The sequence below is a fragment of the Hemicordylus capensis genome, chromosome 1 (genome assembly GCF_027244095.1).
Source record: "Hemicordylus capensis ecotype Gifberg chromosome 1, rHemCap1.1.pri, whole genome shotgun sequence".
NCBI classification, from domain to species: Eukaryota; Metazoa; Chordata; class Lepidosauria; order Squamata; family Cordylidae; genus Hemicordylus; species Hemicordylus capensis.
In genome coordinates, this window is record NC_069657.1 from 454,538,499 (window position 1) to 454,553,246 (window position 14,748).

Sequence of the window (14,748 nt, forward strand, 5' to 3'; positions counted from 1 at the left end):
GGACTTTTTATTACTGGCTCCCAGGTGGGAATATCCTGCAGCAACGTAGGAGCTGGAACTGCCTTAAAGAACTGTCCTGTGAATGAGCTCAGAAATGTGTCCTGTGGTGTCCCCAGTGAGACTGACTCCCAAGTAAGCACTTTTAGGATTGCACCCTGAAAGTAACAGCGACTTGGGGAGAGAGGAGGACCTGGCATTGCGGTGAGGGGGGCGGCTGGCATGCACTCCAGGCTCCCCACCGACTATTTTCTGGCTGCTATTCTTAGTTAAAGTTGTGGGGAGGGGGAAAGATTCACAAGTAACTAGAATCAGAATCAATTTTATTACAGCCTTAAGCCAACCAGAACACTAGGAACTAATAACTGCTTCAATTAATATTTAAATCCTTTAAATGTAATAATTAATGCGCGGAAAATCAACCTTGGCCCCTGCAGACCAAGTCATGGTTTGTTCTAGCGCACCTGGGCATTTAAGTTGTGCACTCCTGAGTTACAGTATATATGTTGCTGTCGTTTGAATTAATTAATTTTAAAGGCCTCCATTGTTTGAAGGAGCCTCATTCACTCACTCCTCTGCTCCAGAACAAGCAGCAGAAGCCAGAAGGTGGGAGGCTCCCCCAGCCTCTCAGGAGCCAGGCCGACCCCTTAGCTTTCTTTCTGGCCAGCTGGCTAAGACCATGTGTGCAGGGTCATCTCCCCTGTAGATTTCAGCGGGCCTGGTACCGAATGTCCCTTTCTCCCCACCCCGTGGTATTGGACAGGAAGAGAAAACTACCCTGGAAGCAGATCAGCAAGGTTGGCCTAATCCAAAAGGACAGACTGTCCGTCCTACCCAGGTTTGGGAGCTGTGTACGCTCCCAATTTTCAGTTGTGGGAGCAAACAACTAGGTAAGAACGTAAGAACATAAGAACAGCCCTGCTGGATCAGGCCCAAGGGAGCCCATCTAGTCCAGCATCCTGTTTCACACAATGGTCCACCAGATGCCGCTGGAAGCCTACAGGCAGGAGTTGAGGGCATGCCCTCTCTCTTGCTGTTGCTCCCCTGCAACTGGTATTCAGAGGTAGGAGGAGGGAACAGTGATTGTGTGGGAGACAGGAGCTGGGTAGGACAGTGCTGTCCTATCCAGCTTTCATACACCACATTTGACCAAGGTGGGAGGAAAGGATGTCCCACCCAGCTCCTGTCTCCCACACAATCATTTCTCCCTCCTTCTCATGCCTAGTTGTTTACTCCAGCCTCCCACACAACCGAAAATTGGGAGCATGCACAGCCCCCAAACCTGGCTGGGACACTTGCCCTACCCAGTTTTTGGTTGTGTGAACAACCTCTGTATTTTCTAAGCGGAATCTGGCCCATTTTCTTAATAAGTTTCAAAATGTTAAGTAAAGTAAAGGTAAGGTTGTGCCGTCGAGTCGGTGTCGACTCCTGGTGCCCATAGAGCCCTGTGGTTTTTCTTTGGTAGAATACAGGAGGGGTTTACCATTGCCATCTCCCGCACAGTATGAGAAGATGCCTTTCAGCTTCTCCTTATATCACCGCTGCCCCATATAGGAGTTTTCCATAGTCTGGAAAACATACCAGTGGGGATTCAAACCAGCAATCTCTTGTTCCCTCTGCAAGTTACTTCCCCACTGCGCCATTAGGTGGCTTAAGCTTTATTAATAAGGTAAATAAACTAACAGCATTAATTACTGTATCTCTATAAGTATTTAATGTATAGTTAATCCTCACGCTCCAATCTTTGCCACCCTTTTGCTCCCCCAAACTAGAGTTGCCCATGTCTAAGGGGCAGCACAGGAGAAAGAGTGGGGTTTTGAGGAGGAAGCCTCCTTTCCCCTTATGGTAGGGCCTGCTCTGTCCCCCTGGCTTCACTCTGAGCTGAAAGACCAAAGCAAAGAGTCCTTCCAGGTAGCATGAAGCTGTGAGAAGCTGTGTGTAAACGCTAAGTGTGAGCTTCCTGATCCTCCACACACTCCCACAGGCTTCCGTCCTACTTCCCATCACAATCTCACGATCAGCGGACACTTCGTTCAGACGCAGAATAGAGACCTTGTGTGATCTCCACAGAGCCACCTACCGGCCCGCTCCAAGAAGAGCAAGCCTTTTCCCCATTTGCCTGAAAAGTAGTAATTGGAAAGCAAGAGCTGGCTTGTAGTTGACATATGAAAATCATGTGAGGCCCCTGATCTCAAGATTTATTTATTGTTCAATTTATATACCACATTTCATTAAAATAATCTCAAAGCGGTTTAGAATACAATTTAAACAACAGATAATTAAAATACAAAGGTACAGATGATCTTGATAATTAAAATACATAATACAAAAGTACAGATAATATGAATATAAAAATCTTGCTATAAAAATTTAATAACCCATAAAATAATAATAATACATAACACAAAGCAGCAGCAGTAAAAACATACTCTCATTCAAAATCCTGGGTGAAGAGCCACATCTTTACTTTTCCCCTAAAAACTGTCAAGGAGACGGAGGAGCGGATTTCAGCTGGAAGAGCATTCCAAAGCCTGGGGCAATGACTGAGAAGGCCCTGTCCTGCGTACACAACACCCGAGCCTCCCTCATTGTCAGCACACGGAGCAGAGCCCCCTCTGGTGATCTGGTCAAGTAGGCAGCAACCTTTGGGAGCAGGCAGTCCTTCAGATATCCAGGGCCCAAACCATTAAGGGCTTTAAAGGCCAAAACCAGCACCTTGATTTGGATCCAGAAACAAATTGGTAGCCAGTGCAGCTCTTTCAGAGTGGGTGTAATATGATCCCAGTGGGCAGCTCCAGATACAATCCTAGCTACCGCATTTTGCACTAGCTGCAGTTTCTGAATATTCTTCAAGGGCAACCCCACTTAGAGTGGGTTACAATAATCCAGCCATGACGTGACTAGGGCGTGGGTAAATGTGACCAGTTCTGCCTTCTCGAGAAAGGGATGCAGCTGATGCACTAGCCAAAGCTGTGCAAAAGCACCTCTGGCCACTGCCTCCACCTGAACTTCCAAAAGCAGAGCCAGATCCAGCAGTACTCCCAAGCTGTGAACTTGCTCTTTCAAGGAGAGTGCAACCCTAGCCAGAACTGGTCAGATCCCTTCACCCCAATTGTCTCTCCTACTGACCAACAGCACCTCTGTCTTGTCTGGATTAAATCTCGGTTTACTAGCCCACATCCAGCCCATCACAGCCTCCAAGCCCTGATTCAGGTCATCCACTGCCTCCCTAGGATCAGGTGATAAGTAGACGTAGAGCTGAGTGTCATCTGCATATTTCTGACAACTCAGTCCAAGTCCCCAGATGACCTCTCCCAGCAGTTTCATGTAGATGTTGAACAGCATGGGGGACAAGACCGAACCCTGCAGGACCCCACAAGCCAATGGCCAAGGAGTTGAGCAGTAGTCCCCCAGCACCACCTTCTGGACCCTCCTCACAAGAAAGGACTGAAGCCACTCAAAAGCAGTGCCTCCAATCCCCATATTTGAGAGGCGGTCCAGAAGGATACCATGGCTGATGGTATCGAACGCCGCTGAGAGGTCCAGCAGAATCAGCAGGGATGAACTCCTGCTGTCAAGCTCCTGGCATAGGTCATCCACTAGGGCAACCAAGGCAGTCTCAGACCCAAATCCAGGACAGAAGCCAGATTGAAAGGGATCTAGATAATCCGTATCATCCAAGACCCTCTGCAGCTGAGACGCCACCACACGCTCTAGCGCCTTGCCCCAAAAGGGGAGCCCCAAAACAGGCTTGTAATTTTCAGGTTGGAGAGATCAAAGGAGGGCTTTTAAAATAGTGGTCTCACCACTCTCTCCTTGAGGCACGATGGCATCCTGCCCTCTAATGAAGCATTGATTGTAGTCTTCAACCAACTGCCCATACCTTCCCTGGCAGTTTTTATTAGCCATGAAGGGCAGGGGTCTAGAGCATATGACGTTGCCCGCACACTGCTCAGGATCTTATCCACAACTTTGGGCTGTACCAACTGAAAAGAGCCCAACACAATAGGACCGGATGGTACCCGAGGCATGTCAGCCAGAACTGCCACAACCCTGGTGTCCAAATTGGCACAGACGTGAGCGACTTTATCTCCAAAGTGATGCATGCAAACTGGTCACAGCGGGCAATAGATGGTTCCTCCCCCATTACGCAGGGGGATGTGTGAAGCAATAACTTTGCTACACGAAAAAGCTCCACTGGCCTTCATTGAGCAGACGCAATAGACGCGTGGTGGGGTGGGAGATGTTTCTTTGCCGCCCACATATATGGAATAGTGTCATCAGATGGAGAGATAGTGCTGGGAAGTAGTACAGAAGCCTGCAGGAATGTGTGGAGGTATGCACATCCCACATCTTTTTGTTATCTGGAAAGACTCAAGGTGTGCACGCATACAGCCTACTCTGCAAAGCCAGGATACTATATGAAGCTGTACAAAGTTTTTACTGCTTGCAGCACATATAGGTCCTACTTACAGGACACCTTTAGTGCTTATAGGACAACTTAAGTTGCAATTTCCATGCTTTTTGGAGCATGAGCAAAAACAGTAAGCCTCTTAATTTTCATATTAACCCAATGGGTTTTTTTAAAAAAATATCTTAATTTTATAACCACTGTGTCTGAGATAATTTTATAATTTGATTAACTGTGTCTGAGAATAGAGCCTGTTTAATTTCTCCATAGAATTCAGTGGTGGCCATTGAGAATAGAGACACCCTGACACCTGCATAGAAACACCCCTTCATCTGCTTAGCCCTGGCCCTGGTTCTACCTCTTCAGGGGATGCTAGTCTGTGACTGGAGCTGTGGTAGAAACTTGAGGTGGCAGTATGGATTGTACCACTTCAGACTGCTGGTGGGAGGGTGCTTCCCTTAAAAGCAAAACTCTGCAAGTAACACGATTAGCACAACAGGGGCAGCCCAAAGTATAGTGGTGCCTGAGGTGACCCTCATAATGAGGTGACCCTCATAACCCTGGTGGGGCCCCTTTCAAAGCCAACCCTGGAAAGCTTTGGAACTGGCACAGGGGGTGAGGGGGGAGGAAACGTGTCAGCAGCCTCCTCCTCTCATGGTGCTTCTTGCAAGTTTTGCAAGGAGTGTGTGAGGAGAGGCGACATGCTTGCAAGGATCAGGCAGGTCCCAAAGAGCTGCTCCAATGGTGGGAGCAGAGGGCGTCTTGCTGCCCTTATGACACCCGAATCATCTGCTGCCTGAGGTGACTGCTGCCTCACTTTGCTTCATAGGAACATAGGAAGCTGCCGTATACTGAGTCAGACCACTGGTCTATCTAGCTCAGTATTTTCTTCACAGATTGGCAGCGGCTTCTCCAAGATTGCAGGTAGGAATCTCTCTCAGCCCTATCTGGGAGAAGCCAGGGAGGGAACTTGGGACCTTTTTGCTCTTCCCAGAGCGGCTCCACCCTCTAAGGGGAATATCTTACAGTGCTCACAAGTGGTCTCCCATTCAACTGCAACCAGGGCGGACCCTGCTTAGCTAGGGGGACAAGCCATGTTTGCTACCACAAGACCAGCTCTGCTCTCTGTGACATGAAAGGGCTGCTCCAATCAGGGACTAGAATTCTAACACAATCTACTCTCTACTATACTAATTTTCTACTGGTAAGAAGGTTCTTTGTTTTTACAAAAGGGAGTTTTAAAAAACACGACCCCCCGACCCCCGCAGTCCAACGTAGTACAGTCCATTCTACCACCTTGAGATTGTACCAGCTTCTTCTGCAGCATGTGTTGACCAGGCCACTGCTAAGTGGTGGCTGATCGTACAGCTTCCTTTCTGAGCAGCCTCGTGACTGCAGCTCTAAGGGCAGGCGTTCCCGACTTTGAGTCCCTAGGACCCCAGGTGCTTCTGGACTACAACTCCCCTCATCTCTCCAGTCACAGTGGCCAAGGGGCAGGTCTGGCTTCATGCTTTTGGCAGGGATCAGTAGGACATCATTGGCTATCCTTGTTTTCACTTGGGTAATAAATACAAGGTTATTCTTGTTGCAAGGGATTGAGATGATCCCCCCTCCACCGCCACGAAAGCTAGACTTTTTAGTTATAAAATAAGAATATGACAAATAGACTCCAGCAGCAGCCACTAGAGGGATGCTGTGCTGAGGCTGGATAGGGCCAGTTGCTCTCCCTCTGCTAAATAAAGAGAATCACCGCTTTTAAAAGGTGCCTCTTTGCTCAGTTAGCAGGGTTAATGCTTTTATCATTTGTAAAGCTTGAGTCATATTTTCCAACTCTTTTTTTTTTTAACCAAAAGTGGTAAAGTGGCATGCAATTAAAACTGAGTCTTTCTTTCAACAGGTAGCTCACTCCCCAATCATCAAGCTGAGAAGCAAACAAATGGATTTGCTGCAGACCTTCAGCCAGAAAATTCTAACTTTCCAAGGGACACAAATGCGGCTAGTCCAGGTCACCGAAGGACAGAGAAGTCCAGAATGTCAGATTTGGACCCTCTGGGAAGCTTGGCTCCACACATGGCATGTCCGAACCCAACAACCCCGGGCTCATTGCAGTCTAGGAAGCTTCCAATGACTCCAAAGGAGGCCCACATCTCTATAATGGAGCCACTGATTCAGAGCATGGATAGCCAAGTGTACGAAAGCATCCAGGTTGAAGAGGGGGTAATATGTACCAGTGGTTGTTCGGAACCAAAGGAGGCCCCTAGATTGCCAGCCAGAGCAAGGAATCCCTTTGCAGAGTCTGCGGAATCTGGTGGGAAGGAGATAAGGACTCCAGAGTGGTCTAGTGGCATGCCAACACAGCTGGTTGCAGCTCTACAGTGCAATGAGTCGCATCAGCAATTGCAGGAAATGACACTGGAAGAAGAGGCTTCCGTTCAGCCTGGGTCTGCCATGGAGAAGAGGCTGAGTGAGATGTATGCTCGCGTTTGCAAGAAGCCCAAGGCAGCTCAGCCACTGCAATCTGCAAACCATGACAGACCCACAGAAGAGGAAGAGGAAGAACCTCCGCCCATCCCAGAAAAACGTTTTGAGGACCTCTATGAGAGCCTGAGCATCGGTACAGAGATGCAAGTAGGTGTCCTTGCCAGCCTGTGCCCCTAGACCTAAGGCTGGTTCATCTTCATTTCATGGCTGCAGCAGCTTGATGTGATATCTTGCATGTGTGAATGGGCAAGTACAGATAAATTGCTGCACAGATAAACAACTTCACATCTCCTTGTCTCACATTGATACTCAATGCTTTCCAAAGGAGTCAGGTTCACATTCCGCTTTCAGTCATCAAGAGTTCAGTAATCATATGTGATGTACATGTGTGAACAACAGACACGCTAATAAGGCTCCATGTGATTTACATTGATTTTATATCGCCTGTAACTCTGATGGCTTCCACCCAAAGAATCCTGAGAACTGTAGTTTTGATGAGGTATATACAGAGAATTCTCTGCTGGTTTGACTAGAATTCTCTGTAGTTTGCCCATCCCACACTACAGTTTCCAGGATTTGCTGAGATGGGGGAATGATTGTTAAACTGGTTTAGTGTGGGTATGTCTAATCCTCTGAACTCATTTCAACCTCTGCTTTGATTGTTGCTCAGTGTGTGATTCAAAGGCTCAAAAAGGCTCAACAGCCCCTGGCGCAATCTTGCGTTTTTGTTTTTACTCACCTGTCTTTCATTTAGAATTAAGTGTCTATGATAGAAACAGGGGTGGGATTGTTATCGGTGCTGGATGGAGCTGACAGTTTCAGCGAAATTCAGTGAGCTGTCAAGATGGGCAGGAGCCAGTCTTCAGCTTTCACAGGGGTAGGATGCTTAATTCTGAGAAACTGCCTTGTATTACTAGGTCAAACCTCTGGTCAACAAGACTGGCTCACAGTAGGTCTCTAAGGTCTCGGGCACAGAGAGGTCTTTTTCACAGAAGGTGTAGGGACTGAACCTGGAACCTCCTTGAGCTTGAGTGTCTATACCCAGGTCTAACAAGGCAGCAGCTGGAAACAAGAGCTCAAAAGAGGAGCTGTTGTGGTGTAGTGGCTAGAGTGCTGGACTAGGATCGGGGAGACCTGAGTTCAAATCCCCATTCAGCCATGTTACTAGCTGGGTAACTCTGGGCCAGTCACTTCTCTCTCAGCCTAACCTACTTCACAGGGTTGTTGTGAGGAGAAACTTAGTACACCGCTCTGGGCTCCTTGGAGGAAGAGCGGGATATAAATGCAAAATAATAATAACAAGCCGACCCCCGCACAGAGCATCTGTGCATTTTTGGGGGCCGGCTACCTCTCTCCCCCCCATACTAGTCTCCGGCTGGGCCGCCGCCGGCCTCCGCATTTGGGCTGGGCCCGCCATCACCGGCCTCCGCATTCGCTGGCCTCCGCGGCCTCCCCGGCCGGGCCGGGCCCACCACCACCAGCCTCCCCGGCCAGGCCAGGGCCCCCGCCACCGCCGGCCTCCCCTCCTTCGCCGGGCCCGCCACCGCCCTGGCCTCCATGGCCCGGCAAGGCCCGCCGCCGCCTCTGTCCTCCACCACAGACACGCCTCAGCCAATCAGGTGCGTCCCTCCTCTCCGCTGCCCAGCCAATCAGCTGGGTTGCCGGGACGCATCCCCACAGAGGCTGAGGCACGTCTACGGGGATTAAATATATAGATAATAATAATTAAGACTGGCTGCAAATGGATGGGGTTCAGTAGGAGCCAAGAGGCTGACCCCTTCCTGGAGTTCAGGTGCCTGGCACTGATCCAAATCAGGTGCCTGAGCTGGCCTCCCTCTCCACTGGGAGGCCCATTGGGATGGAGGCCCCAAGCAGCCTGGTGAATACTTAGCCTATGATGTTGCCTTTGCTCCTGGGGGTGAAGCAGGAGGTTCTAGGAACAGGACAGGAGCCTCTCTGTGGAGCACTGGGTCCCCGTCCCCCCCACCGCCGCCCCCGAACTCCAGGGCTCTTTCATGGAGGCAACTGTTGGAGGCGTTCCATGCTCTGACTGCTCAGGGTCTATTGGACTTTCAATGGGACTTTTCTTAGCTCTGTGTGCTCTGCAGTGGCAAGCCATGAGTGTAGGGAAGCTGCCATCATAATAGGACCGACATAAAACCATGTAGCTTGGACAAAGACAAAAGGAAGGAGCCATAGCTTCCCCTGCTCCTGAGTAGGCCTATTGAGAGAGTGAGAGAGAGAGGCCCTGTGCAGCCACACAAACGTTGAGCCTCTGCCATTTCCAGTTGGAAGAGGCTGGTAGTAAAATTGGGGAAGGTCCTTTGCCCTAATTTCCCAATTGGATGCTGCCAGCAGAGTAGACAGCACTGGGCTAGATGGGCCAATATATGATTTGGTATAAGGCAGATTGGGTAAAGAACTAGCAGCAGACATTACAGAAAGCTGTAGGCTACACTTTCCCCCTTCTCTTCTTGCTCACTCTTTCTCCTCTCCCCCTTTTTTGCAGGGAGATGAGACGTCCTAACCCCACCACATGCATGAGCAGAGGAGGGAAAGGGGCACACTTGGAAGCAGACTGGAGCCCCCTAGAGTGGTTGAGGCTTCCTCTAGGCTTCTTGGAGGAGGCGAGGCCCCAAGCCTTCATCTGGCACAGGAAGCATTCCAGGAGCCGTGCCCAAGGGACTCCTGGAGCCATTTTGTATGGAGGTGGTGGGAGGAAGATCTGTCGCTGGATGCTCTGTGGGATGCTGAGACATTAATGGCTATTCAAGGATTGCATGGGTCTGTGCCTTGGTGTTTATGGGAACAGGGGACCTCCCCCTTCTTCCACAGGAGTCAGATGCACAGCAAACATATGACATCCACTTTGAGAAAGTTTCCTTCTCATGATTAATTCTTGGCTCACAAAGCTTTAAAATGAATGCTGCAACATTTTTAGAACATCAACAACTCAGCATATTTCTCTCTCCATTCTATGGACATCCTGAGAGGGAATGAAACTATTCCAGTTTGCAACCCGGTAGAAGTATTGCAATTATTCCTTGAGAGAGCGAGCAGAGGGGGAAACAAGAACATAAAATGTTTGACACCTTCAGACACCTAGAGTATATTATCACCCCACGTCTGTAGGTCTCTGAAAATTGTGATTAACCAATAGGAGTCCTTAATGTCTGCTGGTCGAAACAGCAACTTGCCAGATTTCTTTCTCTGCCCCCTCACACACCTCCCAGTGAGACAGTCCTGTCTGGAGATGCCAAGAATTGAACCCAGGATCTTCTGCATGGAAGACATGTGCTTTACCACTGCAGCCTACCCCTTGTGTGTGACATTTCACCGTTTCGGGTTTGATGTTGTCCTTTGATTCATAATTTTACAAAATAATTCATAATGAGTTTTCAGCTGCTGCAGTTAAGAAATCAAATATGAATCCATAAATTGCAGACTGTTGTCCACCCTCAGCATTGCCCTTCCCCCAACCCCCCTGTATCAATGAGGCCATTGTCTTCTGCCCTAATTCCCCTCTCTTCTAATTCCCTCCCCGCCACTCCAATTGCTTTTCTGAAGGCTGACTACTATCTCTTTTGCCAGTAACAAAGGGAGACTATGTTGGCTGGGCCCTGGGCTGGAAACAAAGGATGGCCATTCAGATTTAGGGCCCCAGGATAATCCAGATGTTATGGTCCTTGATGGGTGATCAGCTGCTATTGAGCAAAAGAAACGTTGGCTGGAGACTAGGTGTTAAGAGGGTCAGCAGTAATATGATAGAGCATCATTGCTTTGGGCATACAAACACATTTCTTTCGTCCTCGGCTGTTGTATCTGGTTAAACAGGGTTTGCAGGTTTTTGAAAAGGTAGGTACCAAAGCCTAGATGCCAGGTCTCCTGGAGGTGACCATGAGATGAGTGTTGATATCACAATGCCTGTTTCCTGTCAGCTTTGACCCTCTGCCAAGCTGTGGTCTCGCTCTAGCTTCTGAGCGAGACCATAGCTTCAATCCTGATCTGTGCACGTGTAGCAGATTCAGACAGTGTCCACGCTAAGAAAAGGCTCCTGGGAATGTGTTTCAACTGTGTCTGCATTGGCAGTGACCATTCAGTCACATCCAACATAGAGATGTAACTGAATTTCCCATCCTCAGAGGCAGGAAGAAGAACTGGAGGCAGGCAAGCTCAGAGCAGAGTATCGTGCAGGGAGACCATGGGCAGTTTCTTCTGTGGGCGGTTCTTTGGGCTGGGAGAGAACTACTTGGCATGCCATGAGGAAGACACTGATGAAGCAACGGAAGGTTCAACTGTACAACAAGTACTGTTGTCTGCAGCTGTCTTGCTTCAGCTCTGCATGGTTGGCTGTTCTGACTGTGCTTCCCATCATCCTCTGCTCAAGGTAGAAAACTGTGGAAACTTTGCACTGGGTGCACTTGTATCCTTCCTGATGCAGACACCCAGCAGAATTACTCCTCCTCAGAGGAGACTTCCTGGTGTGCCTCTGTCAAAGTTACCACTGCAGGCTTTCTTGCTTGCCGCTGGGAAATTGTATTTATTTATTTGAAAATCATGTATATCCTGCCTTTCAGGACCAACACAGCAAACACAGTTAATTAAAACCATAACATGCATAGCAAAATCAATATCAAAAGCAGCAATAAAACCAGACAGCAGCCAAATTAAGACTACTGCCAAAAACAGTCAGCTAAAAGCCACATGGAACAGATGACTCTGAACAGCAGCTTTAAAAGCTACCAGGGTGGGGGCCTGATGAATTTTCTTGGGGAGGGAATTCCAAGGCTGCAGCGCTACAGCAGAGAAAGCACCCACACACTGAATGTGTACCAAAGGTGGACCAAAGAGGAGAGCTTGAGAGGCTCTCTCAATGCCAAGGGAAGCTCCAACGGGAGAAGGAGATCCTTCAGGTAACTGACTGCAGACCACATCATAGGCCAGGGTTTCTCAGACATGAGTCCCCAGATGTTGCTGGATTACAACCAGTGTTCCCTCTATCAGGGTTTCTCAGATGTTGTTGACTACAACTCCCCGAATCCCCAGCTGCAATGGCTTTTGCTTGGAGATTCTGGGAGTTGTAGTCAATAACATCTGGAAACCCCTGTTAGAGAGAATACTGATTACAACTCCCACAGTCGTCCCTGTAGTCCAATACCCTCTGTGGACCCAAGTTTCAACCCCCCTGATAAAGGCTTTAAAGGTTAATACCACCACTTTAAATTGGGCCCAGAAAAGAACGAGCAGTCAGTACAGTTGGTACAAAATGGATCTTATCCTCTTGTGCTGTATAGTCCCCACTAGCATCCAAGTGGCTGCATTTTGTACCAGCTGAAGTTCCCAAGGCAGCCCATTAAAGAACTGTGCCTGGCTAATAGGCTATGCAGACTAGTAAGGCAGTTCACATGATCAAAAAATTGGGTAGGACAAGCATCGTACCCAGTCTTAGGAGTTGGGCACACCCAATTTTCAATCGTGTGAGCAAACAACTCGGTAGGAGGACTGGGGAGTGATCATATGAGAGGAGCTGGGTAGGACTGAGCAGGAGAGCTCCTCTCTCTTGCAGGAGAACTCTCTTCAGGACGAGCAATTCCTCCTCCTCCCTAGTTGTTTGTTCACACACAGTTGAATCCTGGGAGCATGCACAGCTCCAAAAGCTGGGTAGGACACTTGTGTCAGTGTGCTGGGGTGGGAGTGCATGGGCTTCTCTGAGCGCAAATTATTCTTCCTTTTACACACACTAAACTGAATTGTTTGGGACTAGCCAAACTTTGTGGCATTGCCCTACATATTGCTGGTATGATCAGCCTTTGGGATGCAAAGCTAATGAGGGGAAAGTATGGGCTGCAAGACAGCAGCAGCGCAAAAGCTGTCTCTGAGAAGCAACCACATGGCGTGAAAGCGATGGCCATTATCAAAAGATGCCCCCTGTGATTCTCTTGTCCATCCACGGTTCACTGCCCTGCTGGCCTTCAGCCTCAGTCTGCCCTTCTGTACTTTCATAATTGGCTGGATTTGATCGTGGGGCATTATTGTCAATTAGTGATAAATTATATTCCCATGTGGGATGTGAGTGCATGTGTTTTCTTTCTTTTCTTTTTAAAAAATGACTCTGGCCATGGTAGGCCCTTTCCCATCAAATGATGGAGATGGTGAAGCGTTTAAAGAGGCAGGCAACATCTCTAGGTGAAAATACCCAGCAACCATGCTTAGGAGGGGTGAATTCTAAGCAGGCTACAGGGTTCTGAAGAAGCTGGTTTTTGTTTACTCACTGGGTCCAGCAGTTGCTTCACATAATTGAAAAGGATGCGATCTACCTGTGTCTCTCCAGCTGTTGTTGGACTCCCATCACCTCCAGAATGCAATTTTGTGGCTGGGGATGATGGGAGTTGTAGTCCAAAAACAGATGGCGAGCTTAATGTTGACCACACCTGCGTTGGTTGTTTGCACACTAGCCCTTCGGTCGGGGATTGCCATCCTTTGTTCACTCACTTTTTATGGAGCATTTAGGTGTCACGGTTGGCCAGCTGCATCCCGTTGTATTATGCACCATGCTTTTTTCATACCTGATTTGTGGCAATGTTTTTGGTAATAAAACACAGTTGCAACACCAGCCTGTCCGGTGTGGACAGGCAAAGTGCTATTAAAGCCTTTTAAGGGATCCTGTGTCTTTTAATTAAAACAATTCCTGTTTGCAGGTTGTGCGGGTTTTATTGCTTCCGCTCCACCTCCAGGGTCTTTCCCAGATGGCAGGCTTAATCGTGGGATAATCATCAGTTGCATAGAAGCCACAACCTGAAGCTGAAATAACAATTCTGGGGGCATTCACATAGGGCTGCTTGGATGCAGTGTTCCCTCTTTTCCTTTTAATTTTTCCCATGGACCAGTCATACTGCTTGCTTGCTCCTGGGTCTTTCTCTGGCCGATGGCTTTCTAGAGCAGGTGGGATACCGCGCCTCCTTTTTTTCCTACCGCACATGCACAGTGTGCACTTCTAAAATCTTTCATTGTAATGAATGAAACACACACACACAACTTGTGTTTTTTGGGGGGCGGTGGGGGGGGGGTCTTCTGCAAGATCATCCAGCTGGCAGCCTCCTTCCATCCCTCCCAGCCCAACCCAGCCCACTCTCCTGCCCAGAAAGCAGCTGCAGAGGCAGGGAGAGCAAGCCAGCCAGCCAGGTGGGCTTAGAAGTGTGGAGGTGGGCACGTGGATCCTTTTTGATTCCTCTTTTATCTCCCCCCCACTCCCGTGGTCTTGTGTGTTGGAAGTTAAAGGACTTTGCGCTGTCTCTTTGCCTCAGACAGTGGAGGACAGACTAGTAAGTCAGAGGGCTAGAGGGTCAAGACATTTGTCATCACTTCTCCACTGCTCTGATGCTATCCCTTTGATGTGTAGATTCCTAATCTCAGGGACTTCCTTCCTCTCTCTCTCTCTCTTCCTACCTGCCCGCCTACCTTGCAACATGGCAAGCCTCTCTCCCTGCACCATATGTGCGGAGAGGATGCAGAATCCATCTGCATCCAGCTAGATAGATACTGTAGATTAGAGATCCTAACTCCTCACTTTCCTATCTAGAATGGAGTTCCTTAACAAATGCCTTATATATTGATTTGAAACTATGAATTGGCTCCAAGTTACTTTACTCTCAGCAAACACGCATGCCTAACTAAACTACCGCTGTGTTGTGCCTCTGTGCACTCTGCTATAATGAGAAAAGGATTCTCTCACCACAGAGAATTTCCAACATTGTGGAAGACCACAGACTCTGCAAAGATGGTGGTCTTGCTGGTGTTCCTCAAGATCACCCAGCATTTTTTTTTAATGCAAAGGAAAAGGTTGCTGCTTTATCACTATG

The 14,748-nt window shown here is 48.6% G+C and overlaps 1 protein-coding gene across 3 annotated transcripts in view; it reads left to right on the plus strand.

Moving 5' to 3' along the window:
- Positions 1 to 13,586, plus strand: part of LOC128324584 (uncharacterized) — a 64,736-nt gene extending 51,150 nt beyond the window's left edge. For 2 of the 3 annotated variants that reach the window (XM_053249324.1, XM_053249332.1), the window contains exon 5: positions 6,306 to 7,604. In XM_053249324.1, the coding sequence (XP_053105299.1) occupies positions 6,306 to 7,066 (761 nt within the window). In that variant the 3' untranslated portion in view covers positions 7,067 to 7,604. Of the gene's footprint in view, positions 1 to 6,305; positions 7,605 to 9,398 lie in introns of those variants that run through there. The other variant, XM_053249342.1, reaches the window with a different exon arrangement.
- Positions 13,587 to 14,748: the final 1,162 nt, after the last annotated feature.